Genomic DNA, 23,623 nt, shown 5'->3' on the forward strand with positions numbered 1-23,623 from the left:
AGGGAATGTCTCAACAAGGGTTTTTTTTTTTTTTTTTTTTTTTTTTTTTTTTAGCTCAGTACCCTAAGAGTTGTCCCAGCTAGGTTCTTTTATTCTGCACAGGGAAAAGAAGATAGTTACCCAAGACTCTTGAGAAAGATTTATTTGGGAAGGAGGAGTCCAGGAGAGTTGGCTGCCTCTACCAGGGAGAGATAAATGGACAGACAGCAACCTCTAGTGAAATAGGCAGAGAGGCTTATATAGGGCTTTCTTAGGGGTGGAGTTTTCCCAGGGAGAAAAGGGATTGGTTAGTTTAGTTGGTCAGGGACAGAGATGGCTCTGATTTCATGGCCAAACTGTGTTTCTTTCACTGGTTCTTTTTAGCTTTTTGACTCTTATTTTAGGGCGAGGGCGTGTTTCTTTCACTGGTTCTATTTCTAGGGACAAAGTGTGTTTCTTTGACACTGGTTTCAAAGTCAGGGAGTATTTCTTTGGCCCTGGGTTCAGGGATAAAGATGTTTCTTTTCCTGGGTCAGGTCTTAGATCCAGGGTATGTTTCTTCCACTGGCTCTGGGTTCAGAGTCAGGGTGCTCAGTGATTGGTTGGTTTCCTGTTCCAGTTGTCCCTTTTACCCTATACCCCACAGACATTTTTTTTAAATGTCATGCAGCTGAGTCAAGAAGGCACTGGGAATGATTTGCTGTGTTTTTACTCTATTTTTTGTTTTGTTTTGTTTTTCGAGACAGTGTTTCTCTGTGTAGTTCTGGCTGTCCTGGAACTTGCTCTATAGACCACGCTGGCCTCAAACTCACAGAGATCCGCCTGCCTCTGCCTCCTGAGTGCTGGGATTAAGGTGCCTGCCACCACCCCCACAGTGACATACTCCAACAAGGCCATACCTTCTAATAGTGCCACTCCCTTTTGGGGCCATTTTCTTTCAAACTTCCACACAGATGGAACAGGTTGTGTGTGTAACATATGTGTGTGTGTGTGTGTGTATGCAGATATAGATAAAATATGTAATAACGGTGAAAAAAGATGTCATAACTTTGATAGACAGCAAGGAGAGATAAGTGGGAAGATTTGGAGGGAGGAAAGGGAAGGGAGAAATGATGTAATTATTGAAAGATATTCAGTGGCACAACCTTGGTAAGTCCCCTGGCAGGTGGGAGACAGACAGATACACCCTATGGAGAGAGCTTGGGTAAAGTGTTTATTTAGTGAGTACTGGGAATGGCATAAGAGTAAGGGGTTATGGAGGAGAGGGAAGAAGGGGGAACAGAGAAAGGGGAGAGAGGGGAGAGAGAAAAAAGAAGGGGGAAGGGGAGAAGAGAGAGAGGCAGTGGTTATCTCTTCAGAAAAGGAATGAGCAAAGAGAGAGTTTGGAGAGAAAGCCCGAGATCAGCTTGCCTTGGTGGGAAGGGGCTGGTGTCAGCAAAATGATAACAATTATAACTTCAAAAATAAATGAGAGTTTAGAATTCCTCAACTAAAACAACAACTACCACCTTGTGCCCAAACTGCATATAGTAGTGCCCCCATGGGCACCCATGCCTGTGAAGCAGCCAGGCTCCTAGAGAGAGGGCTGCAGCAACAGCAGTGGGAGCGTGGGCATGAGAGAAAGCTAGGAAACGCTCCCAGAAACTGAGGTTAACAACCAAAGGACACAGGAGTGGGTCTGAAGAGGTTCCACTGAACAAATTTGAAGAGAAAGTAACAAAACACTGAACAAATTATTATTAACAGCATAGAGATTTTAAGAGTGTCTTTTTATTTTTTTAGCCTAGGAGCCAGGAGTGGTGGAGTTGGACCCTAGTGTCCAATCACCGAGGAGAAGGAGTTGCCCCAAGAGACCATCTCTCATATCACAGCTGATGTAAAAGCATGAGGATTTTATTAATTCTGTCATGGCAGGGTCTTCCAGCAGTCGGAAGGCTAGAAGACCCTGAATGTCTGATACAGGCTATTTTTAAAGGGAAAAACCACAGAAGGAAGGGGTGTCTGGGGGTTGCTCTTTAACTATTATGGTTGGCTTATTCAAAAAGGCTATTACCAATAATTGGCTGGAGAGTGGTTGCCAGATCAGATGAGGTAAGAGGAAACTTCTGAGGGTCACTTTGCCCCTTCCCAGGAAATAAGTCAAAACATCAGTCACTGAGTCAACACCTGAGGGTTATCTTGCCCCTACTTAGGGAGATGGAAAGTTCCCAACATCTCAGTATGTGCATGCATAGTTGTTACGTCCTTGGTTCCCAGGGGAGGTGGGAAAGTACTGAGAGTTGTCAGAAATGGCTTCAGAATTGTCTTAAAGTTCTACAGTGGTGCACATCTGTAACCCCAGCAGCTAGTAGAGGCTGGAGGATCAATGAGACCTTGCCCTGCTGAGGATTGAATTTATGGCTTCTCACTTGCTAGACAGGTTCTCTACCACTGCGCTATACTGCTTTGTAAATAAAGTCTCGCCTCTTGACCAAGAGTGGCAAGAAAATCTTTAATTCAAAGTCAGCCTGGGCTACAAAGGAGAGAGAGGGAGGAGGAAGTGTTTTGTTTTTATAGTGCTGGAGATGGAATAAAGGCTCTCAAGTATGATAGATTAAGCACTCTGCCGATTGAGCCACGGTCCCAGCCTGCCTGCAAGGAATCTAAGAAGGGCAGATTATTTGAAAATAAATATCGAGACGTAATTGTAGTGGTTTTTGTTTGTTTGTTTTAAAGATTTATTATGTATACAGTATTCTACCTGTACGCCAGAAGAGGGCACCAGATCTCATTATAGATGGCTGCGAGCCACCATGCAATTGTTGGGAATTGTACTTTGGACCTCTGGAAGAGCATCCAGTGTTCTTAACCTCTGAGCCATCAATCCAGCCTTTTTTTTTTTTTTTTTTTAAGATTTACAGATTGTACTTTTACTAGCCTCAACACTGAGGTCATGGAGCGTAAGATTCTTTGACAGAAGTCATATTTTAAAAAAAAACTTATTTTTGTGCATTTGTCAGAGGACCGCTTTCAAGAGCCCATTCCCTTTCCACCACGTGAGTTCTGGGAATCGAACGCAGGCCGTCAGACTTGCTCCACAAGCGTCTGCGTTCGTAGAGCCACCTCACCTGCTCAGACCCCGTACTCTTCGTACGATCATCTCAGCTCAGCTTTGGAGGAAACCGAAATCGGAGCCCCACCCACTGCGCAGAGGAGTTTGCGCGTGCGCAGTCCCAGCCTGGAGACACAGTTCACGCGGCCGAAGGGTCAGATTGGACCCGCGAGGCGGAAGCACGCTCCTGGACTTCCGGCGAGCGCAGCCCCGGCAAGAGTAGCAGAATGGAGGAGGCGCCCCACGGTGAGTTGGCGCGGGACGCGTGGGTGGCGGGCCGCTGGGACCGAGCCGCTCTGACTGTGCCCTTGTCCCCGCACAGGCTGTCCCGGAGCCGACAGCGCCCAGGCGGGCCGAGGAGCCTCGTGCCAGGGATGCCCCAACCAAAGGCTGTGTGCGTCGGGCGCCGGCGCCGCTTCGGACCCGGGTGAGGAGGCCGACGGAGCAGGAAGTGGAAGGGGCGGAACTTGAAGGATAAATGACAGCGACTAGTAGACCGAATTGTCTGTGGTTGGGGGGGGGGGGGATTGGCGTGGTAGGCGGAGCTTGAGGAGCGAGGGGCGGCTTTTAACGGTCAAATAGCAGAGGAAAGTGGTGGAAGTGGAGGCTGAGTCTGATCTGTGATAGTCAGGGGACCAAACGGGGCCTTCAAATCAGCTTGGTTCCTCCGGCTTTTCCCCCAGCACCCTGGGGGAAGAAGCAGAATGGCCACAAGTTAGAAAGAAGCAAGCTTGGGCTACACAGTAAGACCCTGAGTGAACATTAGGCCGAGGGTGTTGGCACATGCTTGTTAATGTCACCACTTAACATGTTTTCTCTATTAGAAGAGGATCAGGAGTTCAAGATCACTCTTGATGAGGGGCGCGGAGAAAAATATATTGCTCAATAAAAACAAACAAAAAGATACAGTTTATTTCGGCACAGTGTATACGAAAAACAAAGCCACCCTCGATTATCTAGCGAGTTAGAGGCTAGCCTGTGCTTAGATGAGACCCTATCTCAGAAAAACAAAACCCAGTAACTAAATAGGACTTTAAAGAAGGATAGACTAGAAAAAAGTGATATAGGACAGGGCAAGGGTTTGAGTGACAGCCACTGACCTCAGTATACACAAGGCCAGGCACAGAGGGAGAGTGGATAAATGTTGGAGTCTTTCGAGGCTACGTCCTGGCACGTGTCTGTCACAAATCTCTGTACGGAGAAGATGAGTCCACCCCTCAGCAGAAATGAATGTTGAGTGTCTGAGTGGAGGGGCAGCTGTGAGAATGAGGCCACAGACAGGGAGAGAAGCGGGAGCAAACAGATTAAACCCTTCAGGGACCAGCTCCAGGCCGAGGAGGACTGAGGTCCTGCCTAGAAGGGGCCCGGAAAACAGGAAGCTGGGAGAAGGCAAACTGACCTCGAGCAAGATTTCTGATTGCCTTATCGTGAAGAGTAGGTAGCCCACCTGTAGTTTTTAAGGGTTTGGAAAAGATGAGGTGTTGGAAGCACAGTGAGTTGTTGGGATGGCTCCAACTGTGAGCTTGTCTGTCAGGATTTCTCGTCCTTAGCACTGGTGACGTTTGGGCTGTCCTGTGCTTCAGACACTCAGCATCATCCTACATGCCACTAGTAGTCCCTCCTTGTGACATCCAGAGAATTTCTGCAGATGGTGACAGATGTTCCCTTGATGGTTGTTTTTGCTCGTTAGCTCCTTAGACTCTGGGGGTTCGCCACCCAGCTCCCAAATGAATCACATACGGAGGCTTATTCTTAGATATGAATGTCTGACCTTAGCTTGGCTTGATTCTTGCCAGATTTTCTTAAACTAAATTATCCCATCTATCTTTGGCCTCGGGGCTTTTATCTTTCTCTATTCCTGTATACCTTTTCTTTCCTTCTTACTCCATTTTCTGGCTGTGTGGCTGGGTGACTGGCCCCTGAAGAAATTCTCTTCCTTCCTCTTTCATTCCCAGACTCTTTTTCTCCCAGATTTCTCCTCATATTTATCTTTTCTGCCTGCCAGCCCCACCCATTTCTCTCTCTGGCCTCGCTATTGGCCGTTCATCTCTTTATTAGATCATCAGGTGTTTTAGACAGGCAAAGAATCACAGCTTCACAGAGTTAAACAAATGCAACATAAACAAAAGTAACACACCTTAAAATAATATTCCCCAACATCTCCTAGGTTGTAAGGCTTTACTCTCTGCAAGGTTGTGCTCAGGAGCTGGGAGTTTGGACACCGTACCCTCCTGGGAGCCCATGTTCTAGTAGATGAGGCAATGCATAAATGAAACAAGACCATTTCAGGTGTGGTAGTGGCCATATTTTCTTCCCAACATTTATTAGTATTTTGCTGAAGTGATACCTCACAAGGAGCCTTAGAAACAGCTTAAAGAGTGTGATTCTTCCAGCCTTTGGAAGAAGGACACTCAGAATCAAGGCAGGGATGGCATTACCTCATCTGCTTCTTTGCAGCTGTGGAGGAGATCAAAGAGAAAATGAAGACGGTGAAACACAGAATCTTGGTGCTGTCTGGGAAAGGTGGTGTTGGGAAAAGCACGTTCAGCGCCCACCTCGCCCACGGCCTGGCAGAGGATGGAGACACACAGGTGGGATCCTGGGCTGTGCTGGGAGTGTGCTTGTGTCAGAGGTCCTGATGGCTTTAGGGGGTGATTCTCAGTCTCCAGGGAGCCAACCTCTCTGACTGTCTTGACCCAGCCGAGAGAATGAGGACCTACCTGACCACTGCAGGTGTTTGATTGGGTCCTCTAACCCAGAGGCAGCTGGCAGCATGGCTCCTCCCATTCTGGTCATGTCACACTGGGCCCTTGTACACCTGCCCCTGTGAAGCTCCTTCTGTGCCCTTCAAGTCCAGATGCTGAGCTGTAGTTTGGTCCATCCCCTGTGAGCTAAGAGTGATATTTACATATTTAGATGGGTACTTCTCAAGTCACGTAAGCACCTAAATATTACTCTTGTTTTTGTCCATAAAGCAGAAAACATTTTTTGTTTGCTTCTTGTAAAAATGACCCTTGTGCTCGGTCCCTCATCTCAAGTGTACAGACAGGCAGGAATTGGAGTCACCTCACCACCCATGTGACACACGCTTGTAAGTCCCACCATTTTGGAGCCTGGGGCAGGAGAATTTTGAATTCAAGGCTAGCCATGGTTACAGAGTGAGACCCTGTCTCAAAACAGACAACTAACTCAAATCCCCAGTACCTTGCTGGATGCTGGCTTTAATAAAGGGTGCTCACTCTGCCTCCATTTTCCCTTCTGTGAGACGGGCACAGAGGCCTGGGTGAGAGGTTGCACCAGTCCTCCCACAGAGTCAGTGTCCTGGAAATGTCCCACAGCATCCTCATCTTCGCACACGTGGCTGCCATCCAGGGCAGGTTGAATGTTCTGTTAGGGGATAGTCTCTTGCCACCAAAGGGTCAGATTTTCTCGACCTGTACAGGGCAATCTTTCAGTCCCATTGTCGGTGTTTTCCACAAGGGGCTGGGGCTGGAGCACAGTGTTGGAGTGTTTGTCTGAGAGGCAGAAAGGGTTCTAACGACCACAGGAATTGAGGTGTATTGGCTGGATAGGCTTCGGCTCTTGAGCTGTTGAAATGTTCTCAGGCCACTGTGTGTTCTCACTACATCCTGGTCAAGACTTCAGTCTGCAGCCCAGTGTGGAGACAGGACTGGCAAGCTGGATTTCTTTATGCTGTTATAGTTCTTAAAAAAGATGGTGATCTGGGCACGCTGGCTCACGCCTGTAGTCTTGGCACTTGAGAGGATTGTCAAGAGTTCCAGGCCAGCCTGTGCTACAAAGTGAGACTGCCTCAAAACTGAAGGCAGCTGGTAGGAAAGCCTGCATTCTCTGGGCAGCGTCATGGCAGTGACCGCAGGGCCGTCCTCCATGCACGTGTAGATGTGGTCAGCGCTGGATGGAGCTGCTGGTGAGCATCAGCAGTGCAGTTTCTCCAGCCGTCAGGTTGCCTCTGTGGCCCAGTCTGCTCTAAGCTGCTGTTCACCATCTTGTTTGGGAAAGACCCAGGGTAAAGACAACAGAAGTAGAGTTGAGCCCTGCTGTGTTTGAGTGCTTCTGTGCAGAATGCGCACACTGCCCCCGGGCAGAGGAAGGAAGGTGTATGTAAATTAGGGAGGGGCCTTTGTTAGCCAGGCCAGGGGCCTCCAGGATCACACGCTACCTTCCTTTCCTGTAAAGTCCCATGGATGAACTTGAGCACATGGACAAAGGTGAGCAGCATCGGTGCTGTCAGCTCAGAGTGTGTCGAGGAAGCACCTGAGACCCCTCCTTGAGGTTATAGCTCCCCTGCCAGAGGTGCCTTGACTCTCAAACTCTTCATTTCCCAGGCCAGAAGCTCTGGTGGGCAAGACTGTGGGAAAGCCTTCTTGTGAAGTGAGCCGGGACCCTGTGAGGGATGAAAGTTGACATTTTAAGGGGGGCAGAGTTGACACTGCACAACACCTCCACTCCGCACTTACCGTGGGAGGGACTCCTGGGAGGTCCTGAGTGGGGAGAGAGCCCTGGTTTTCAGCAGGCACTCACTAGCCTGACCTAGGCAGGAGAGGGATGGTGACTCAGGTACCATCTACCATAAGGAGCACCCTAGGGAGACCTGGACACAGAGCTTGTCACAGCCTTCCTGGACAATGGGGTGACCGTCAGTCTGGGAATTGCATCCTGGTGTCACTTGGCTGAGTTCCTTCTCTTGACTTGTGGGGCAATTCTTTCCTCAGAAGGAGCAGGTGAGACAGGTAGCTGGAGGCCTGCTAGGGCAGCAGAGGTTCTCTGCTTTCCATGTCTTTTCTCATGTCACACACCCAGGTCCCATCCTCGGTGGCAGATGTCCCTCTGCTGCACTTTTGGGCAGGGATCTTAGTGGTGAGGTTCTCTTCCTCCTCTTCATCACCAGTACCACAGTTAGCCAGCTGTAGAGGAAGTAGGACTGGAGATGGAAGAAAGAAGCAAGCACGGGGCAAGTTCCAAAGTTCCCAGACCACCAGTTCTCAAGATGAACAGCTGCCCTTCACAGGGTCAGCGAGTGATGCCACAGGCCAGTTGTCAGACTTAGGGACAGTCTCTTCTGAGATTCCCTAAGTCCCCATCAAGAACTTCCCAGATTCCTTTCATATTTTTTAAAGATTATTCTTGTGTGTATGTGTATCTGTGTCAGTGCCGTGTGTGCATGTGCCTAGAGAGGCCAGGAAAAGGTGTTGGATAGCCTTGGAACTGGAGTGACAGGCTGCCCAGTGTGAGTTCAATTCTCATCTCCCATATGGCAACTCACAACCATCTATAACTCCAGCCCCAGGGGATCTGATGCCCTCTCTGGCCTGCATGGACCAGGCATGCATGTGGTGCACAGACATACACAAAGGCAAGATACACAAAATAAAAGGATGTGTTTAGAGGTGTGTACATGAGTGCAGTACCTGTGGAGACCAGAAGGGGACTCCAGATCTCCCTGAAACTGTAGTTGGAGATCTTGAGCCACTCGGCATGGATGCTCTGTTGAAGACCAGCTGGTCTCTCAGTGTCCGAGCTATCTCTCCAGGATCTCTCTTCTCCTTTTAAGGCTCTTTGGAAAGTTTGTTTTCTGCTTGGTCCCAGGAAAACAGGGCTTGCCTAGAGATCAGCCAGAATCCACTCAGTCCTCCTTCGTCCTCTGTAGGCCTGAGAGTGTCATGGGAAGAGCACTGGCATCGGAAACTTTGATTCTGTACAGTCTCTGTTCCTTACTCATTGAACAAGTCCCCAGACCTCTCTGAATCTCAGCGTCATCTGAGTGGCTTAATGACCTGCTGTGAGATCACCCTGTTCCACACTGGGGACTGCATGGATGCCGTACCCTAGGAGTTATACTGCATCAGTGGCCTGGAAGTCCACGTTCTACCTTTCCCATGAGAGAATGGACACTTGGCCATCTGTTTTGGTGTGTCACCCATGTCTGTGTCCTGTCTTGGGATACACATCTCCAGGGTCTAAGCAGTCAGTGATGCTGTCTCTTCTCATTCCCAGGTCGCCCTTCTGGACATCGATATCTGTGGGCCATCAATTCCCAAGATCATGGGCTTAGAAGGAGAGCAGGTGATGGCTGTCAGAGAACCAGACTGGTTCTCTTTGGGCGAGCATGTGCAGTAGCCCCTCTGTTCTTCCTCAGTAGCTGTGGATTTGGGGGTTTGGGATTACATACAAAGTACATCCACATATATGAGAAGCCTTGGTTTTTGAGCCTTTCATGATGTGGGAGGGAAGCAGCAAGCAGGAGGCAGAAGTGAGAGGTGGAAATTCAGCTCTGAGCAGGAACTAGGGGCTAGTGTTTGCTTGGGTCCACTCTGGAAGCTAGAGAATCTCTCAGAGCCATGGTCTCCTCTTGGAAGCTCAGACCCTGATTGCGGGATTGGTGAGAAACATGCCAGTAGGGATGTCTGCTATTGCCCTCGTTCAGGAAGGACCCCTGGTGGTGTGCAGAAGCCAGGCCAGGGCTCAGGCTGCAATGCTGTTTCCTTAACTACAGGTTCTCTATTCTAGACATACAGTGTCAAGCAAGGCAAAAACATGCACATGGGGAGGGCAGAGGACAGGAGGCTAAAGCAGGAGAGGGGCTGGCTTCAGCAGAGAGTGGAGGGCTTCCCAGTGTGGAGAGCTAGAGGGGCAAGAACAGGAGCCTTGAGCCTCAGTAAATAGGAAGCTTACCCGGACTAGGCTTGGTCGCGCTGCCAAGGCCTTGGCTGTGCATCTGAAGACTGCGTATGTGCAGTGTCAGCCACGCTGAAGTAAAAGCAGGATTCTTCCCTAGTCAGTGAGCCCTTGCACAGTACACATCCCAACCTGGGTCTGACCTGGGCTACTTAGAGTGCAAGCATGACTTAGGAAGTAGAGATCCAGCCAGGCATGTGCTACACATGTAGTCCAGTTACTTGGGAGGGTGAGCCAGAGGGGTCACTTGGTTTATGGGGCCAGAGGTGTGGCAAGACCCTGTCTGGAAAACGGAAAGAGAAGAAGCACAGTCTGATGTGGAGGTGGAAGTTGCTTATGTTACAGTTTCATAATAAATAGGGCAGAGTACAGCCCTGGGGGTCCAGGCCTAGAAGCAGCCCCATGGGACTTCCTGGGGACTCTGGGCCTTGCCCTCTGCGGATAGCATTCTGGAGTCAGGGCTCGGGCCACTGACTGGGCCAGGTTTTCTGTTTGTTTATTTGGTTTTCTTTTAAACAAACTCACTGCGTAGCCCTGGCTGACCTGGAACTCACAAAGACCCACTTGTCACTACCTCCTAAGTCCTAGGATTAAAGGTCTGCACCACTGTGCCTGCCCTATAGGCAGCTTTAAAAATTGTATTTCATTTTATGTGTGTGGGTGTTTTGCCTACATGTGTGTCTGACATCACATGATCACATTGTCCAAAGAGTCCAGAAGAGGCTGTCAGATTGCCAGGAACTGGACTTACAGACAGATGTGAGCCACCAAAATTTGGGTGCTGGGAATTGAACCCAGGTCCTTTGGAATCCTAGCCAGTGCTTTTAACTGCTGAGCCATCACTGCAGCCCCTTAGGGTAGCCTTGAATCAGCTGTGTCACCAAAGGTCACTCTTCTGTACATAGTGACCTGACTGCCTTACATGAAGCAGCAGCTGGCCAGCTTCTCTCGTTCTTTCTAATACCTCAGAATTGTGCCTGAACTTGGATAGTTTTGGTTCCTTGACAGGGACAGGGAGAGAGAGTTTGTACCAAATAAGGTCTTCATCTCTCAACTCTCCACTAAGAGCTAACCGAGCAGCCAGCAAGTAAAAGTGCTTATTGCCAAACCTGATGACTGAATTCTATTCCTGGGATCCACATACTGGAAGGAGATTCCTGAAGGATGTCCTTTGACCTCTGCATGCGCAGTCATGAAACACAGGCACACACACACACACTAAATAAATGTAATTACAAAACCTTCTTTTATTGGGTGGTGGAATACAGGGTGGTGACTCAGTGTGTGAAACCATCCTCTTTGGACCAGAGTGTAGTGGTAAGAATGACTGCCATGTTCCCACAGGTTCACCAGAGTGGCTCCGGCTGGTCTCCAGTGGTGAGTTAGCTTTCCTGGGGAGGCGGATTGTGTGAGTGAGGTATATCTGATGGGCTGATGGAGGTGGGGCTGGTAAAATATTGCTCAACTTGCATGTTTACTGAGGCTGTTTTCCAAGCATGCAGGTAAGATCAAGGACTGGTGGACTCTGTCTATAATGGGCCCGATGGACCGGTGCCTCCGGTTCCATGGCTCTGAAGTGGTATTGTGCACTGAATGATAGTGTGTCCCAGTCAAACCTCACCTCCAAGACCAGATTGTGAGGTCTCTACTCATTCAGTTAGACACCTGAGGAGATGGTGTTTGTTTTGGCTTCATTGGCCTTTTGTTGAGGCACAGGCCATACATGGCCTCTTGTGGATCTCGCCATGGCTCCCTAGACTGCAAAGAGCAAGTGTAGGTGTGAGACACATGACACCTTTATTCTTTGTTCTTTTCAACCAGATTCCCTGGGAAGTACCGACATATGGTTTATGCAGATGTGTTGTGCTCTTGTTCCCCACATGCAAATGTTTCTTCCCATTATCCCCATTCCTCTGCAGTACGTGGAGGACAACCTGGGGGTGATGTCTGTGGGTTTCCTGCTCAGCAGCCCTGATGATGCTGTCATCTGGAGGGGACCAAAAAAAAATGGTTTGTCACTCTGCTCTTGTGGCTCAAATTCTTGGTTCTGTCTATAGCCATACTATCAGGGAGACTGCAGCACCTGATGCATGGGCTTTTTGGTGTTTGATGCTATTACTTTGATAGTGGGGATGGCACTCAGGACATCCTACTTATGAGTGCTCTGATCTGGTATGAGAAATACCAGTTTTTAGTGTAGACACTGTAGTACCTACTACGAGTTTTTCTGCTCTTGAGACTTGCAGGACCCTGAAGTTATTTGTAGTGTGGTATCACATGGCTGCTTTGTGTCAAGGAGGGAAATGTGAAGAAAACCCTTGGTGGATCAGTGTGGGGAAACAAGGTCATGCAGAAAACATGGCCGGGGACAAGCACCTTCTCTCACTATTGACACATCAGTCACATGAGTCTGTTGGGGCAGCGTTTCTGTGCCATGCGTAATGATAGTAGCACCCCTGACTTCATGGCCATCCAACATGTCCTCAGAGCTCACCTCCTGCCTGTTGGGGGCCCCTGCTATGGCGTGTAGGAATGCTCATGCAGACGGATAGATACTTCTGGAGGTGTGTGTACACACTCAGCCCTGCTCCCTTCCAGGCATGATCAAGCAGTTCCTCCGAGATGTAGACTGGGGGGATGCTGACTACCTCATCGTAGACACTCCACCTGGGACATCCGACGAACACCTCTCTGTCGTCCAGTATCTGGCTGCGGCACACATTGATGGGGCCGTGATCCTCACCACCCCTCAGGTGATTGAGCACCAAACCATGGTGGTGTACCTACAGCATCACGGCCATCCCCTGGACCACACACGTGTCTTTCAGTGCCCTGAGGCCGTAGGATAACTTCTCTGTGAACTTTGTCAGGAGGTGGCCCTCCAGGATGTCCGGAAAGAGATCAGCTTCTGCCACAAGGTGAAGCTGCCCATTATTGGTGTGGTGGAGAACATGAGTGGCTTCATCTGCCCCAAATGCAAGGTGAGGGTCCCAGGGGCAGGCCCGCTGCATACCCTTGACCTAGTAGGGAAACAGCAGGGGTGGTCTCTAGGTTTCTGCTTTCTCTGCTGTGTCAGGAAGGGAGGGGTCTCCATCAAGCCCTTGTCTGCCTGAGTTTCACATCCAAAATAAACCACTGTTTTGCAACATCTGGAAACTAGAGTGTCCTAGGAAATAGAAGCAGAATAACACTGCATCCTTTTTCTGCCTCACAGAAGGAGTCTCAGATCTTCCCTCCCACAACCGGGGGTGCAGAGGCCATGTGCCAGGATCTGAAGATCCCTCTCCTGGGCAAAGTGCCGCTGGATCCACTCATAGGTGAGTCTGGGGCCCATGCTGCTTGTGCAGTCATCTTAGCAGCTTGAAGTGTGGTTTGTAGGAGCAGGAATGGTGGGTCAGAGCTGGACCCGCAGAAGAGAAGCAGTGAGGCCTGGGGCAGGTTCCTCAGATCCACCTCCATGAAATCCCAGCCACATGCCCCTAGGACTGCAGGGTGCAAGCACACCGAGACAGCCCTCTCTGCGCCACTTCAGTGGGCACTGACATGCTGTTGGGGACCATGCTGAGTATTTTGGATCCTGATATTTGCACTCTGAGAACTGAGGAAGAGGTGTACACCTGTCTCCATCCCAGGCTCACCCAGGATATCAGCTTGTGTGGGCAAGAGGAGACAGGCAGGGGCTCAGCTTCCCCAAGGTCAGAGTTGAGCTTGTCTGAGTGGTGAGTGCCTATGAAAAGACTCACCTGTCAGTGGAGCAGTGCGGGGTGCCTGAGTCTGAGAGGGAGGAGCCGGACCAGATTGGGCTCAGCTGCAGGTGGCTGTGCACCCAAGTTTGGGAGCTGTCTTTCCTGTCAGGGAAGATGGGACTGGGATGTTTGAGCAGGGCCTAGTGTATGCCAGGTAGCAACATGGGAACCTGGGCACAAGGGAGGTTCACAGCCAGAGAGCCGTGTCTCCTTTGGGTTACATATGGTCCTGGGATGGTGTGTATGTGCATGCACACATGCCTGCCTGCATATACATGGGAAGGACCAGCCGACTGATGCACCCCAGTGTGGGTGACCATAAAGATGAGATGATATGGGGAAGAGAGCAGAGGGCAGGTGTGTGCACTGCAGGGCCTGTCCTGGTAGCGTGTGTTTCTGGAGAGATACTCTATCCACACTGCCAGCATTTCCTTCTTAGTCCTTGAGGTTTTGCCCACACACTCGCTGTCTCTATTGAAAGCCCTCATTCCCTTCCCTGTATTCTCATTTTCCTGGACTGCTAGTTAGTGGATCTCCAATGCAGACGACTGGCCCACCCAGAGCAGCAGAGACAGTTCTTCGGGCCTGGAATCTGCCTTTGCCACATGCAGCAACAAAGAGAAGCAGGGTTTCTGGGGGTGGGGACAAGCTGAGGCCTCCATTGTGTTCCCCAGCGTTGCTCTCCTTGGGTGGGGAGCCCCAGGCAGCCATGACACAGCCAGCATAAAGAGTGAGGCTTTCACAAGGGTCTCATTTTCTCTGTCTCTTTAAGGTAAGAGCTGTGACAAAGGCCAGTCTTTTTTCATTGAAGCCCCAGATTCACCAGCCACAGCAGCCTACAAAAGTATAATTCAAAGTAAGTGTTTGGGACATCTGCTGACAGGAAGTCACCTAGAGGAGAAGTGGGCAGGTTACTGGCAACAGCAGGGATGCTGGTGACCTGAATGGTCAGCATAGCTCCTCAGGAGACTCCTCCCGTGTGTCCATGTTGTGAGCTAATGCTTAGTTTGAGAAACAGGGAGGATGAAGTTCATAGCATGGGAAATACAAGCCATAAAGGCCAATAAAACGGATTGAAATCCTGGGTCCTGCAGAGGTGACAGGCTCACTGCTCACTTGTTTTCTAGGGATCCAAGAGTTTTGTAGCTCTCGTCAGTCACATAATGAGAACCTCATCAGTTCCTGAAGGGGACAGAGCCAATGCCACCTGCTCCTAGCCACAGAACCTGCAGGCACAGGTCCAGCCACATCTGGTCAGCAGGGGGCAGACAGGATTTGGAGTGACATCCATAGGACCCTTTGATCACCTGTCTGCCCGTTTCCTCCAGGTCAGAGGTACAGGTGCTCTGCATACAGACGCACTCATCGCAAAATAAAACTCCCTGAACCCGTCCCTAGGGCCTGCTCTCTGGAGTCCACCGGACTGGCAGTCTTCTGGGTCACAGGACTCCCAGGAGCTGCTTTTGACTCAGAATATAAGCCTAGGGAGGGACAGAGGGAGGATTGTGGCTTCGTGGCAGACCTGTGTCTCCCTCGGGTGGATGGAAGTGACAGCAGCCTCAGCCCACCCTGGAGTCTCCAGCCTGGGATCATGCTTTGGCTAGGGGCCATCAACATCCCCCAGAAAAGCCCATAAGTCATCCATAGGGTAATAGGTACCCTCAGGACATCAGTAATCTTCAGGGTCCCAGGAAAACTGTTTCCTAGTGCTTTTGAGAGACTGATGTGACTGTCCTCGTGACCTGAGACTAAGACATAGGAACTGAGAGCTGCTGAGGGAAGTTATTCCAATTTCTACACCATTGTGGTGTCACAGTGGAAGGTGGCAGCCCCCTCCCCTGTCCTTCCTGTCCTCTCCTTCCCCTTTACACACGTACTCTTGGAATGTGCTGGGGTCCCTGTGGGGAAGATGTGACCTTTCTGAAGGTCGATGGTTCTGAGCAGGCCCTAAACTTGGGCACTCCATCTTGGACCTGCTCAGGTCAGCTTGGAGGACCTGGGAGAGTCTGCCAAGACCTCAGACACAGCTGCTCAGGAGCTGCATGCCTCACCTAACGCTGGTGGATGTCCAGTCCTTCAAGCCTGGGCTGCTCAAAGTCACCTGGGGAAGCCTGCAAGGCAAGAAGAACCATGACTATCCCAGCAAAGAGCAGCGCACTGCCAGAGACCCAGTGCCCCGGCAGCAGCATTTGACCTGTGCACAATGAATCTGTCAGACCAAAAACTCCTTCATTCTTAGCTTCAAGAAATATTTCCATGGCTAGAGAGATGGCTCAGCAGTTAGGAGCACTGACTGCTCTTCCTGGTAACCTGGGTTCAATTCCCAGGTCCCACATGGCAGCTCACAACTGTCTGACACCCTCACACAGACATACATCCAGGTGAAACACCAATGGACATAAAATAAAAATAACTTATTTTTTAAAAAGGAAATGTTTCCTGGCTTCAAAATAAAACAGAAGACTTTGTCATTCTTAATTCTGTGTGGTTTTTATCTTGTTTTGGTATGTGCGTCTGTTATGTAGTTATGTGCAGGCATGCACATTCCATGATACTCCTGTGGAGTTAGTTTTCTCTGTCCACCTTGTTTTTGAGGCAGGGTCTCTCACCTGTCTGCAGTATGTACTCCAGGCTAGTTGCCCATGACCTTCTGTATCTCCTTTTCGTCTGACTCTGTGGTAATAAATGCATACCACCACACCTGGCTTATGTGGATTCTTGGGATTGAATTTAGGTAGTCAGGTCTACACATTCAGTTCTTTCATCCACTGAGCCATCTCCCTGGCCAATTCTGTAGGTTTAGTTTTATTTAATTTTATGGGTATGGGTGTAAGTGTTTTTTCTTAATGAATGTATGCATATTGTTAATGTGTGTGCTGGGAACCCAGTCTGGGTCCTCTGCAGAAACTTTATGCTTGGAACTGAGCCATCTCTCTAGCCCCCAATTCTGAAGCTTTAAATATCACTTAAAACTACACAGTAGTCACACAGTGTCAAACCCTGACTCTGCTGATAGAAGCTGTCAGTCCCTTACAGACAGGATGGTGGGTGCCAGCAGCTGGGGACGATGGGGAGCTGGTGTCTAAAGGACAGGGCTACTGTTGGGGGTGAGAAGAGTCCGGAGCTAGACTGTGGCATCCACACAGTGCTGTCCCTAGAACTAATTAACCCAGTGTGCTTTTTATTTCTTTACTTACCTATTGAGACAGGATCTCACTATGATCTCACAGCCCTGGCTGTGCTGGAACTCATGTAGACTAGGCTGGCCTCAAACTCAGAGATTCACCTTCCTCTGCTTCCAGAGTACTGTGATTAAAGGTGTGCACCATCATGCCCAGTTATAACTACACTGGAAATAGCCAACATGGTAGATTTTAGATATACACGATAGAAAATAATGGCTAGCCTGCTGGTAGGAAGACTGTTAGGAACTGAAGTTGTCAACAAGTGCCCTTCACTCTGAGCACCTGGGAGGAAGGATCCAGGGAGGAACTTGGCCACTCACCGTCTGGAACACTGTCTGGGACAGAAAGCTGGCTGCAACTGTGCTGATGTCACCCTCGCCCCCCATCTTACAAAGGATGTAGCCGTAGAGGTTGGCACCTTGGAGGGAAATCCCAGCGATCACGAGAGCCTGCATTGGGCAAAGGAAAGGGAAGCCTTCTGAGGGTGCAGACTGAGTGGGACTTTGTGGACTGCCCCAAGCAAGCACTCATGGACACCTAAGCAACCCAGAGGCTGGAACCTCTGGTTCACACAGAGGAGACAAGCTGAGCAGAAGCTGCCCAAAGCCATTGAGCTGCTGAGGTGGAGGCAGAAGCCAAACTGTGAAGCCCACAGCACTTGCTCTACTGTGTCCTGTGTCCCTGTTGAATGGACAGCCCTCCCAAATAAAACCTGAGTACTGTCAGCCCTCCCACCCAAGAAAGATGGTCTGTTAACGGATACCATACTTTTTAATGAATCTCCTTCCTGGGGGCTGAGGATGTAGCTCAATGGAGCGCTTGTCTAGCATGTACACAGCCCCGGGTTCCCTCCCCAGTACCTCAGAAACAAATAATTTCATATCAGCATCAGTCCCTATCTGCTAATGAATGAAACTGAATGTGGGATCGTCATACCATGGAATAGTATTTAACCGTGCAAAGAAACGGTGTACTGATAAACACTAGAGTATGATTGGACCTGAACGTGGACGCCACTTTGGAAAAGAACAAATATTGTGTGATCTCACAGGCAAGTCTACCTAGGAAGGTGGGTGCCAGGGGTGGGAAACGGCACAAAGGACAGTATCTGCCAAGTGTAGATATCCTTTGAGTGGGGGTGATGAACATTCTAAAATGGGCTGGAGAGCTGGCTCATTGACTCAGAGAACTTTCTGTTCTCACAGAGGACCTGGGTTTGGTGCCCAGCACTCCAGCCCGCAGCTTACAACAATTTGTAGCTGTAGCTCCGGGGAACCCAGGCTCTCTTCGGGCCTCCAAGGACTTGTGCATTTGCTGCATATACCTCATGCAGTCACATACACACACAGTCATAAAATCTCTTCTAAAAATCCTATGATTGGTCATGATGCTTATATAAATGCAAAAATGACAGCAGCCAGAAGATACCCTTGGAATGGTGACCGTGTCCATTGCGTGGTCGCCTCCAGCTAGCTGTTAGAGTGACTGCCCCTGGTTTGTCACAGCAGCAGGGGGTCAAGGTGCATCTTACCAGCCACTTGAGCTTCAAGGAGAACAAGGTGCTGAAGAAGAACACGGTCCAGACCACGGGGCAGATGATGAGGCCGAGCCAGAAGATGCGTGCCTCTGCTTCAGTGGCCGCCATGTGGTTTGGAGAGGCCTGTTGGGGGATAGCCGCTGTGCTTTCTCAAGCAACAACTTGTTTCTGCTTGTTTACTGCATACTGCTGCCGTGTGAGTTTTACTGCATACTCCTGCCGTGTGTTACTGCATACTGCTGCCGTGTGAGTGTTACTGCATACTGCTGCCGTGTGAGTTTTACTGCATACTGTTGCCGTGTGTTACTGCATACTCCTGCCGTGTGAGTGTTACTGCATACTGCTGCCGTGTGAGTTTTACTGCATACTGCTGCCGTGTGAGTTTGTCTGCATACTGTTGCCGTGTGTTACTGCATACTGCTGCCGTGTGTTACTGCATACTCCTGCCGTGTGAGTTTTACTGCATACTGCTGCCGTGTGAGTTTGTCTGCATACTGCTGCCGTGTGAGTTTGTCTGCATACTGCTGCCGTGTGAGTGTTACTGCATACTGCTGCCGTGTGAGTGTTACTGCATACTGCTGCCGTGTGAGTGTTACTGCATACTGCTGCCGTGTGAGTGTTACTGCATACTGCTGCCGTGTGAGTTTTACTGCATACTGCTGCCGTGTGAGTGTTACTGCATACTGCTGCCGTGTGAGTTTTACTGCATACTGCTGCCGTGTGAGTGTTACTGCATACTGCTGCCGTGTGTTACTGCATACTGCTGCCGTGTGTTACTGCATACTGCTGCCGTGTGTTACTGCATACTGCTGCCGTGTGTTACTGCATACTCCTGCCGTGTGAGTTTTACTGCATACTGCTGCCGTGTGAGTTTTACTGCATACTGCTGCCGTGTGTTACTGCATACTCCTGCCGTGTGTTACTGCATACTGCTGCCGTGTGAGTTTTACTGCATACTGCTGCCGTGTGAGTGTTACTGCATACTACTGCCATGTGTTACTGCATACTGCTGCCGTGTGAGTGTTACTGCATACTGCTGCCGTGTGTTACTGCATACTGCTGCCGTGTGTTACTGCATACTGCTGCCGTGTGTTACTGCATACTGCTGCCGTGTGAGTGTTACTGCAGAGGATTTGTGTAGGGCAGGGTCTGGTCCGGCACACACACACTCAGGGAACCTGTGTAAACGTCACACAGCCTTACCCCAGTTCTTGTCCGTCTTGTCTCAGAGCGTACCTTTCTGGCTTCAAATACCCAGTGGCTTTTTCCGTCCTCATCGATCTGGTTCCACCATCGAAGACCCACCATGAGTCTTCCAGTCACATTCTGAGGAAAGAGGGCAAAGGGCTGTGAGCACGTAAGAAACAAGAGAGCTCATTGTTTCTGTAATGGTCTCCCTATGTAGCCCAGGCTAGCTTTGAACTCTCAAGCCTCCTGCCTCAGCTTCCTGAGCGGTGAGTATTGGGTGTGTGCCAGTGCACCTGACTAATGCTTGTAAACTGCAGAAGGCATAGGAGGAGGGTGTGGGGTTGGTAAGATGACGGTGGGTGAAGATGCTTTTGCCAAGCCTGATGACCCGAGTTCAATTCCCCGGTACCTATATGGTAGAAGGAGAGAACTGACTTCTGCAAGCTGTCTTCTGACCACATGTATATTATAACATACGTGTGCATGCTTGCATGAAAAAGAAAGTGGGAAAAGGGTGGATGTTGTATTGTAATTGTTCCTCCAGAGAGCTTTCCAAACTTCTTGTCTTTAAGCTTACTTTTTTGTTTTTGAGACAGGATCTCACTGGTTGGTCCAGAACTTAGTAGGTAGACCAGGCTGACCTCATAGAAATTCACCTGCCTCTGTCCACCCACCCCCTGCCCTCCCACCCACTAAGTGCTGGTATTAAAGATGTGTGCCACTATACTGGCCCATATTATTTTGAAAAGTGGGATTCTGGCCAGGTATGGTAGACAGTGCATGCCTTGAACCCCAGTCCTCGGGAGGCAGAGGCAGGCAGATCTCTGTGAGTTGGATATAGCCAGGGTTACATAGTGAGATGTTACCTCAAAAAAAAAGAAGACTCTGCCTCAAAATAACACAGATGGTCATATTATATGTTTTAATGTGTATATATTATATGCAAAGCTATATGGGGTTGTCACCCCCATGGTGCATCTGTGCACCTGTGACATCTGATCCTGGAAGCTGCTTTCTGAAGCATTTTTGCTCTCTATTGTAAGTGACATGGGCCCAGTAATCCTTACAAATTTTAAACATGAATTTTGTGTGGAGGAGAAGGGCTCTCATGTGCCACAGCAAACGTGGAAGTCAACAACTTTTGGGGATCGGTTCTTCCCTTGAACCATGTGGGTCCCAAGGATCATACGTGGAGCCAAGCTTGACAACAAGCTCCCTTTACCTGCTGTGCCATCTTGCTGGCCCCTCAGTGTTCTTCAATGTGTAGCAACAATTTAAATCAAAGCACCCCTGGGAGCAAAGCCCACGTGTCCCTGGAGAAGGAGCCTTACCTTCACAGACCAGAAGTCAAAGGACAGTAGGAGAAGCACAGTGACAAAGCAGCCAACGAAGCTCCTGCTGAACCAGTCACAGCACACATAGGTGATGATGGCACTCACGCGGAAGAACAGGTGGAAGAAGGTGGCCAAGGGGTGCCTGAGAAGACCCCGGGAGGTGCCCGACTCAGAAGCAAGGACAAGGTCATTAAGCTCACTTTGGCACTACCAGTGTGGCATTCGCCCCTGTGTGGTTCACCTCAAAACTCAGGCAGCAGTACTGTTAACACACCTTAGCATTGCCCAAGTGACAAGTCCCATGCATCCCAGGCTGCCCTCAATGATGACAGTGCTGTCCCTGAACGTCTGATAATCTTCCCTACACTGTCCGTGTGCACTGCCACGCCTGGTCCATGTGGTGCTGGGGACCAAACCTGGGACGTGTGTATGTTATGCAAGCACTCGGCACCTGAGCCACACCCCAGCCCCTGAAACGTGTTGCGTGTGTTGCGACACTACTGTGTTCTCCCTCAAAGAACCCAGGACTTTCCCATAATCTGACTCCAAACGTCATTTTCCCTCTTCGAAACAAGGTCACCTTTGAAGTGAAGTGAGGCTGATTCCTGTCTTTCCACCCAGTGGCAATGATAGTTCCCTAAAAGTAAAGATTGGGCCATCCCACCAGCATGGGTGAGCTCACAGGGCAGAGCTCTCAGGCCACGGGGCAAAGCTTGTTCCTAGAGAGTTCATCCTAGGAGTGGTGATGAACTAATGGGGCCCAGCTCGTGCCAGCTGCCTGGCAATGAGAGGTGATTACATGCTAGAGTTTCCCCAGAAGTTGCTTACTGAACACTGCGCCTTCAGATGCCAGCCTGCCTATACCTACCAATGCCCGAGCCATGGGAGGTCCTCAACTTGCAGTAGCTGCTTTCAGAGAACTGGGACAGACGGTTAAAAAGGACCACCAAGCTGTTGGGACAGACCCATCTGGAGAGAGAGCAACAGCTACAGAGGACACACGGATGGCAATGGCCGACCCTGAGAGGACGAGCTCAGGTGCACAGGAGGCTTCCTGCTGTGGCGTCCCAGTTTCCAAAAGCAGACAGACGACAACTGCCACATCAGCTATGTGACGGCACTGAGATGCACTTTGAGGGGCTGGGATGTGGCTTGGTTGACAAGAGTGCTCACCTCGCCTGCACAAGGCACTGGGTGTGACCCCAGCACTTCACAGACCAGGTGTGGTGGTGCACACCTGGAACACCCACATCTGGGAGGTAGAGGCAAAAGGACTACGGGTTCAAGGCCATCAGTCACGTGGGGATGAGGAGGCTAGCTATATATATTTTAAAATGGCCCAGCTAATTCTTTAAAATATCACAGACCATGCTCCTTGCTAGCCTGTGTTCTGTCCACATACCACTTCTGGGTTAGTTATAAAACATAGATTTTAAAGAAATCTCGGGGGCTAAAGCACCTCCTGCTCCTCCAGAGGACCAGAGCTCTATTCCCAGTACCCGTGTCTGGCAGCTCACCCCAACCCCACCATACACAGTTCCAGGCCTCTACACACACAATTATGTGAACTCGCATTTTCCCTCACATGGGAACACACATACATGTACATACACATACACATGAAAAAATATTTTAGTAGTCTCTGAAAACATTTTAGTAGTCCTGGAATTTAATATATTTGTTGTGTTAAATGTTGTGATTGAGTCGATTGAGATCACTAGGAAGGGCTGCAGAGATGACCTGGTGGTCAAGAGCACTGGCTGCTCTTCCGGAGGACCTGGGTTGGATTCTCAGCACCCATGTGGCAGCTTACAACCACTCCAGTTCTGGGGATTCAGTGCCCTCTTCTGGCCTCTTCAGGAACTGCATGCATGTGATAGACATACATGCAGGCAAAACACGTGAACACATAAAATAGATGAAATCTTTTTAGTTATTATTATTTTATTCTTCTCTCATATATTATATCCTGACTGACTGCCATTTCCCCTCCCTCCTCTCCTCCCATCTCTCCTCTCCACCTTCCCTCTCCCGCAGATCCACTCCTCCTCTGTTTTCCTTCAGAAAGAGCAGGCCTCCCAGGGTTATCAGCAAACATGGCATAACAAGGTACAGCAAGGCTGGGCGCCGCCCTCATATCAAAGCAAGGTGAGACGACCCAGTAGGAAGAAAGGGTCCCAAAAGCAGGCAAAAGACTCAGAGACAGCCCCTGTTCCTACCGTGAGGAGTCCCACAAGCGCAACACAGAGGATTTAGTGCAGACCCACTCAGGCTCCCTCATTGCTGGCAGAATCTCTGTGAGCCCTATGAGCCCAGCTTAGTTGATTCTGTGAGCCCTCTTCTCGTGGTGTCCTCAACCCCTCTGGCTCCTACAATCCTTTCTCCCCACTTTCCAAAGGATTCCTGAGCTCTAGCTAACATTTGGCTGTGGGACTCTGCACTGCTCCCATCAGCTGCCGGAGGAGTCTCTCTGTTGACGGTTACGCTAGACAGCTAAGAGCTCTTAAAACCCACCAGGAGCAATGCGTGTGGGGGTCTGAGGACAACTTTTCAGAGTCAGCTCTCTTCTCCCACTGGGGATCCTAAGGTTAAAACTCAGGATATCGGCCTGCACTTTCACTCTGAGTCGTCTTGTCCACCCTGCTTCCTTGATTCTTGTTTCCATTATCCAAGCAGAGCTGATACATGTCAAACCATGGCTTAAAGTCCTGTTTCGTGCAGGGCCTCATTTATTCTGCATCTGGAGTTGGCCCAGCTTGCCAATGCCAGGCTAATGCTAAGGTGGTCCAAGACTAGCTTCTAAGTTCTGAAGACTGTAACTCAAGCCCTGGATGTATAGGTTACACAGGCCAGCAGCCTTCCTGAGA

The 23,623-nt window shown here is 49.8% G+C and overlaps 2 protein-coding genes across 5 annotated transcripts in view; one reads left to right on the forward strand and one right to left on the reverse strand.

Annotated features, from left to right (window-relative positions):
- Positions 1 to 3,213: 3,213 nt before the first annotated feature.
- Nubp1 (nucleotide binding protein 1) lies at positions 3,214 to 16,195 on the forward strand. 2 transcript variants are annotated; one of them, XM_041675933.1, is made up of 11 exons: positions 3,214 to 3,316; positions 3,393 to 3,497; positions 5,528 to 5,661; positions 9,086 to 9,154; positions 11,111 to 11,143; positions 11,588 to 11,776; positions 12,365 to 12,519; positions 12,637 to 12,747; positions 12,981 to 13,083; positions 14,285 to 14,368; positions 14,640 to 16,195. In XM_041675933.1, exons 2-11 carry the CDS (start codon positions 3,445 to 3,447, stop codon positions 14,696 to 14,698), a joined length of 990 nt encoding a protein of 329 aa, XP_041531867.1. In that variant the 5' UTR covers positions 3,214 to 3,316; positions 3,393 to 3,444; the 3' UTR covers positions 14,699 to 16,195. The 2 variants fall into 2 exon arrangements, with proteins under 2 accessions (XP_041531867.1, XP_041531868.1); XM_041675934.1 differs by having other exon boundaries at positions 3,220 to 3,316; positions 11,686 to 11,776.
- Tvp23a (trans-golgi network vesicle protein 23 homolog A) overlaps positions 12,507 to 23,623 on the reverse strand; it is a 34,788-nt gene continuing 23,671 nt past the window's right edge. Inside the window, exons 3-8 of one of the 3 annotated variants that reach the window (XM_041675936.1) lie at positions 20,754 to 20,898; positions 19,471 to 19,560; positions 18,229 to 18,357; positions 17,018 to 17,146; positions 15,564 to 15,623; positions 12,507 to 14,348 (exon numbers count right to left, since the gene is read on the reverse strand). In XM_041675936.1, the coding sequence (XP_041531870.1) occupies positions 15,564 to 15,623; positions 17,018 to 17,146; positions 18,229 to 18,357; positions 19,471 to 19,560; positions 20,754 to 20,898 (553 nt within the window). In that variant the 3' untranslated portion in view covers positions 12,507 to 14,348. Of the gene's footprint in view, positions 14,349 to 15,563; positions 15,624 to 17,017; positions 17,147 to 18,228; positions 18,358 to 19,437; positions 19,561 to 20,753; positions 20,899 to 23,623 lie in introns of all 3 variants that reach the window. The other 2 variants (XM_041675935.1, XM_041675937.1) reach the window with 2 other exon arrangements.

Source organism: Microtus oregoni, unplaced genomic scaffold (genome assembly GCF_018167655.1).
Source record: "Microtus oregoni isolate MIOR12 unplaced genomic scaffold, Mior012 000027F_ref0000203, whole genome shotgun sequence".
NCBI classification, from domain to species: domain Eukaryota; kingdom Metazoa; phylum Chordata; class Mammalia; order Rodentia; family Cricetidae; genus Microtus; species Microtus oregoni.